Genomic DNA, 5,560 nt, shown 5'->3' on the forward strand with positions numbered 1-5,560 from the left:
AGCAAGCCATGAGGAGGAAGCCAGGAAGCAGCACCCTTCCATGACTTCTGCCTCAGCTCCTGCCTCCAGGTTCCTTGTTTGAGTTTCTGTCCTGACCTCCTTTGAAGAGTGATGGGGAAGTGTAAGCCAAATTAATCCTTTCCTCCCCAATTTGCTTTGGTCATGGTGTTTCATCATAACAATACTAACCTTGATTAAGACTCGGCCATTGTCCTGCTTTCCATTTTCCCATGCCACTCATCACAAACTGACAGGGCATAGATTTCACATCTTTATCTGTGTTCTCTCTTCCTATCAGAATGTGTTTGCCATGGAGGTAAGAATCTTCATCTGACTTATTTACTGTGTTATCTTCCTTGCTTTAAACAGAGTCAAGAATACAGTAGGTTCTTAATAACTTAGGCTAATAGATATAATTAATAATGCTATCAACAGGGCTGGAGAGATGGCTCAGCGGTTAAGAGCACCCGACTGCTCTTGCAGAGGTCCTGAGTTCAATTCCCAGCAACCACATGGTGGCTCACAACCATCTGTAAGGAGATCTGTGCCTGCTTCTGGTGTGTCTGAAGACAGCTACAGTGTACTTATATATAATAAATGAATTAAAAAAAATAATGCTATCAACAAATAATAAGTTAAGTGCCAGTAAGTAGATAATATTTGGTAAATTAATAAGTGAGAATTTACGAGTTCTTCATACTGTTTCCCTACCTGTTTAATGTTTAAAATCCTTTTTAAAAAGCTCATTAGGAAATGAGGCATCTTTTGTTCATATTTATAACCTAGTGTCTCCTAAATTGAGTCTTAATGAGTATCTGTCATCTGAAGAAAAACATTTAGGTAGTATTTATTATTAGCACAGTTTCATGGATTTATTAAATTGTCATTTAAATATATCTTATTTAATTATTACTTTTTAACTTTATGCGTATGGTTGTTCTGCCTGCATGCATGTCCTGTGACACTTGCATGTGTGGTGACTGCAGAGGCCAGAAGAGCCCATAGGATTTCTTAAGAGGGCATTGTATTAGGGTGAGCTATTGGGTATGATAAAGTGGTAAGAATTTACAATCGTTTTAAGTTAATGCCAGCAGTAAACCACTGTACTGAGAGCGGGACCCCCATTGAAGGAATCAGAAAAAGGACTGAAAGAGCTTGAAGGGGCTCGAGACCCCATATGTACAACAATGCCAACCAACCAGAGCTTCCAGGGACTAAGCCACTACCTAAAGACTATACATGGACTGACCCTGGACTCCAACCTCATAGGTAGCAATGAATAGCCTAGTAAGGGCACCAGTGGAAGGGGAAGCCCTTGGTCCTGCCAAGACTGAACCCGTAGTATACGGGATTGTTGGGGGGAGGGCGATAATGGGGGGGAGGATGGGGAGGGGAACACCCGTATAGAAGGGGAGGGGGAGGGGTTAGAGGGATGTTGGCCCGGAAACCGGGAAAGGGAAAAACATTCGAAATGTAAATAAGAAATACCCAAGTTAATAAAGATGGAGAAAAACAAAAAGGCAAAAAATAAGTTTTGCATAAAAATATTATTAACAGAACTACAACAATGCAGAGAACATTTCTCTCTTATCAAAGGACAAATCCAAGTGTGAATTATGGTTTCTCAGATCCTAATAAATAAGAAAAGGGGACAGAAAGAGGCATTAGCCAGGTAGCAAGAACGCACCCGGACACTGCCCGGGTTGCGCACCATTAGCTCCGTATCAGCAGAGTTTAGCAATGGATCTTCTGGTACAACCGATGTGGCAACACTGCTCACTGAGCAGTGCGCCAGACTGCCTCTTTTTCCGTGACTGAGCATCTGAGCCTAAGTATTTGAGCTCTGGAGGACCGCCATCTTCTGCTTCACCCAGCTGATTGTGGAAAGTTTTCTTAAATCCTTCCAAGCCAACAACGGAATCGCTCAACGCGGGTGCGTGTTGTTGTAGCTCTGGGAACGGTGCTCGCCCCTCAGACAGTGCTGCCTTCCGCTCCTCAGACAAATTTGGAAGGCATTTCAACGTCATATCGAAAGGCTCCGCATCTTTGTTGATGAAGGATGGCACAACTTCTGCTAAGTTTAAAAAAAGAAAAGTGAGTGGGGGTAGCACTATTTATATCAAGGAGCATTCGGGAAACTACAGACATCTGTATAGAAAAAAGCATTTTGCCTGAATGTAATTAAACAGGGAAATAGAGTCAGTGAGCATTGAATAGCTCAATGGTTTTCGCTCGGCAGTTCAGAGTGCTATGATCTTACCAAGGTTCAGTCTACTCCATACGGCTTCTTTGTTTACTATGCTCTTCTTGCTTTAATCACAGTAATTTTCACCCTTTGACATTGAACTCTTACTTTTCTGAAATCACTCTGGTCATTGAAAACATTATTTCGCACGTTGTCTAGCCTGTGAATCCTAGCATTTGGAGAGCAGAGGCAAGTGGACCTCCATGAGTTCAAAACCAGCAGGTGTACAGCGTGAGTTCCAGATTAGCCAGGACTATGATAGAAAGACCCTGTCTCAAAAAACCAAAATACAACAAAAACCACTCATTTGCATGTTTTCTAACCTGAGTAATTTTCTTCATTGCCCTTGAGCCATGAAAAAGTTATCCTTGAAAAATATTTTCATGATTTAGGAGGCCCGGAGTGTCAAGTTACTGCTTTAGGATAAAGTTTAAAAGACAGAATTCCCAACAGTTCAGCTCTGACCAGAGGAGGATGGATGTCTCTGAACACTTACGGAGAAATCTTCTCCAGAGTGTTTGCTCCAAGTTAATGGTATTGTATACTCAAGAAAGGAACAGCCTAAAAAAATGCTTCCCAAACCATGTGCTTCCCCTCGGTGCCTGGACCAATGTGCTGAGTGTGCAGTTTGCTCCGGTGTTGTGGGAAAACCTCTAGAACAGCCTGACCCCTTCCTTCTTTGTACGTATACAGTTCAACATTCACAGACTGTTTCCACCAGCGATGTCAGTTAGGAGATTAAGAGGAAAACATTTTTTTTCTGTCTACAAACCGCTTTATAGTAACTCAAACCTCCCCCCCCCCCGCCCTTACCTATTCCAAATGCACAAACTGAGAGTGTTGCCAGACCAAGAGAGTGGCAACACCGATTAAGTTTAAATTATAGCGGGATGGCTCAGTTCTTGCCGCTGTTCTTGTGCAGCAGAACAGTGTGTGGGCTTACCAATAAGTCTTCCTCTGGAAATAATAAAACCAAGGAATCCAAAAGGCACTGCCTAAGTGTGGAAGGGAGATGACTGGCTTGCCTCAGAGGCTTACTCCCTAGAGAAAACCAATGCCAAGGAGAGTCCCTTGCTCAGTCTAAGTCTGTCCCCGTGTATATTAGTTTTGGCTTTTTCTTCACTAAAACATTCTAACTTTAAATCACCTTATCGATCCCCCCCCCTTTGCTCTAAAATTTTGTCCCAGCAGAGTTTTATTGGCTGTCAAGCAAAGCTGATGATCCCCTTTTATGTATTTAAAACCAGTAAGCAATGGCCAGCTGTAGTTGAGGTTAGAGTTAACCTTACAAGCTTATGTGCCTTGAAATTCTTTACTTAAAACTATTTTTAACTTATTTTGAAACCCGTATATTTTGGTTTGTAGACAATAGACGCAAATATTACAATTTAATCTAACTGAACTCATACAAGTATGCACTTTTTAATTACTGGGTTTTGGATTCAAATATTATTTGTGCTCTATGCACTAATGAGTTTTCGGCCACGACAGTCTGTGAGCTGGCCCCTATTGTTTTTCCTGCATTCCCTGACCCTCTCAATGGAACTGCAAGACCCAGTTTAAAAAGACACATAGCAAGGCTTTCTGAGTGATGTGTCTTAAAAACAAGAAGCAGTAGTTCACCCAGGTAGGCATGCTCCAAGCCCAGATTTTGGCTCCAGGAAGGACCCAGCGCCTCCCCTAGTGCGAATGAAGTCCTTGGCGTCAGCACACCCACCTCCTTCTGATGAGTTCTCTCTGAAACTCTTTAACCCAAGCACGATACTAAGGTTAAACCTGAGGTTGGAAATCACACACACACACACACACACACACACACACACACACACACACACACACACACACACACACACACCCCGGGTTGGGGGGAGCGCTTTCCGATGGTCAGCCAATGGGAAGCATCCGAAGGCTGGGGTGAGATCAGAGGGCGCTCACCAGTGGCTTGCCTGGCTAGCGGAGCTGGCTCCTCCTGGCTCAAAGCCAGTCTTCCCACGGAGGCCCCGCAGACTTCGATCCATGCGCGGGCATATCCACGGCCGCACACCTGAATGACTTGGTCCATCCACTCCTCCGAGACTCGCGCCCTGCAAGGCTGGCTCAGGAACAGCCAGAACCCCAGGAGCTGGAGCAAGAGTCTGCTGGACATTCCGGTCTGGGCTGCTCCTGGGCGGTGCTCCTGGGCGGTTCAGCCTTGGCGGGACTGGGCTCCTGCTGCTTTCCTAGAGCTCAATCGGCTTTTATATCCCTCCGGAGCTCTGAGCACCGGTGTTGATGGTTCCAGCTCCACCCACTTCCCACCCACGCGTGCATGGTATTGTCTTCTTGGGTCTTGTTCCGCTTACCCACCTTTCGTTCTTCTCGACACTCTTCTGTCCTCTCTATTCTTGCCCTCAAACCACCTTGTATGCTAAAATTACTCCGGATTTGAAATTTTTCTTAATTACAGAATAAGGCATGGCCACTGCGCTAAGTCACATCAGCAGAAAAGTCGAGACCACCTCTCTTCTTACAAGCAAAGGCTCGCCAGCGTGAACATCTGTCATGCTACCCTCTAACCCCAGTTAGGTTATAGTTGCCGTTGCTGGAAGGTCAGGCTATAGAGGATGTAACAGAATTGGGGTAAACTGTTGAGAGGAAAACAGATTTTTCACCCAGAATGTATTTTTTTTTGTTTTGTTTTGTTTTTGTTTTTGCTGATGTGAACCTGGTTGCTTTTGTGATTTCTTTTCAGCAAATTCAGTATGGTTGTTTGAAACTGCTGTTGAGTTTTGCAGGTTGGTTTTTAGATCTTATAGTGGCTATTCCGTTGGTCTTAATGGAGTGTGGGATTTTTGACTTCCTTTCCAGCTGTTTGTTCTCCGTGCACTTCGATGCCTTAGCGTTCATCCGAAGGTCTTTAGGACTGTACTGACCCAAAGCAGCAAGAGCCCATCAATGCCTTTGTCTTGTTCTGAGTACCAGAGGGAATGCTTTAAGATTCTCCGCATCCGACACGATGTAGGCTGTGGCTTGTCGTATACTTTTGATTATGTTGGGCGACTACTTTCTACAACTTGTTTTAAATCATGATGCAATGTTGAATTATAGCCAATGCTTTTCCTACTTATATGGAGATACTTTTCATGGCTTTTGCAATGCAATCTGATGATATATTACATTTATTGATTTGCATATGGTAAACTATCCTTGCATCTCTCAGATGCATACACTTCAATGACCATGAATGATTTTTTGATTTTTTTTGTTGTTGTTGTTGAGTGTTTTTGTGTCTATGTTTATCCATGACGCCAGTCTATAGTTCTGTTTGCTGTGTCT

The 5,560-nt window shown here is 43.7% G+C and overlaps 1 protein-coding gene across 2 annotated transcripts; it reads right to left on the reverse strand.

The window, feature by feature from the left end:
* Positions 1-1,528: 1,528 nt before the first annotated feature.
* Rln1 (relaxin 1) lies at positions 1,529-4,458 on the reverse strand. 2 transcript variants are annotated; one of them, XM_087637638.1, is made up of 2 exons: positions 4,181-4,458; positions 1,529-2,071 (listed from the first exon to the last, which is right to left on the reverse strand). In XM_087637638.1, exons 1-2 carry the CDS (start codon positions 4,389-4,391, stop codon positions 1,725-1,727), a joined length of 558 nt encoding a protein of 185 aa, XP_087493764.1. In that variant the 5' UTR covers positions 4,392-4,458; the 3' UTR covers positions 1,529-1,724.
* Positions 4,459-5,560: the final 1,102 nt, after the last annotated feature.

This window comes from Rattus norvegicus, chromosome 1 (assembly GCF_021556685.1).
Source record: "Rattus norvegicus strain SHRSP/BbbUtx chromosome 1, alternate assembly SHRSP_T2T, whole genome shotgun sequence".
Taxonomy (NCBI): Eukaryota; Metazoa; Chordata; class Mammalia; order Rodentia; family Muridae; genus Rattus; species Rattus norvegicus.

Excerpts from the sequence above, each read along its gene's own strand:
- Rln1 (XM_087637638.1), bottom strand. The coding sequence starts at position 4,391 with ATGTCCAGCAGACTCTTGCTCCAGCTCCTGGGGTTCTGGCTGTTCCTG. Across the intron at positions 2,072-4,180 it reads GCTAGCCAGGCAAGCCACTG|AAGTTGTGCCATCCTTCATC; the intron begins GTGAGCGCCCTC and ends TAAACTTAGCAG.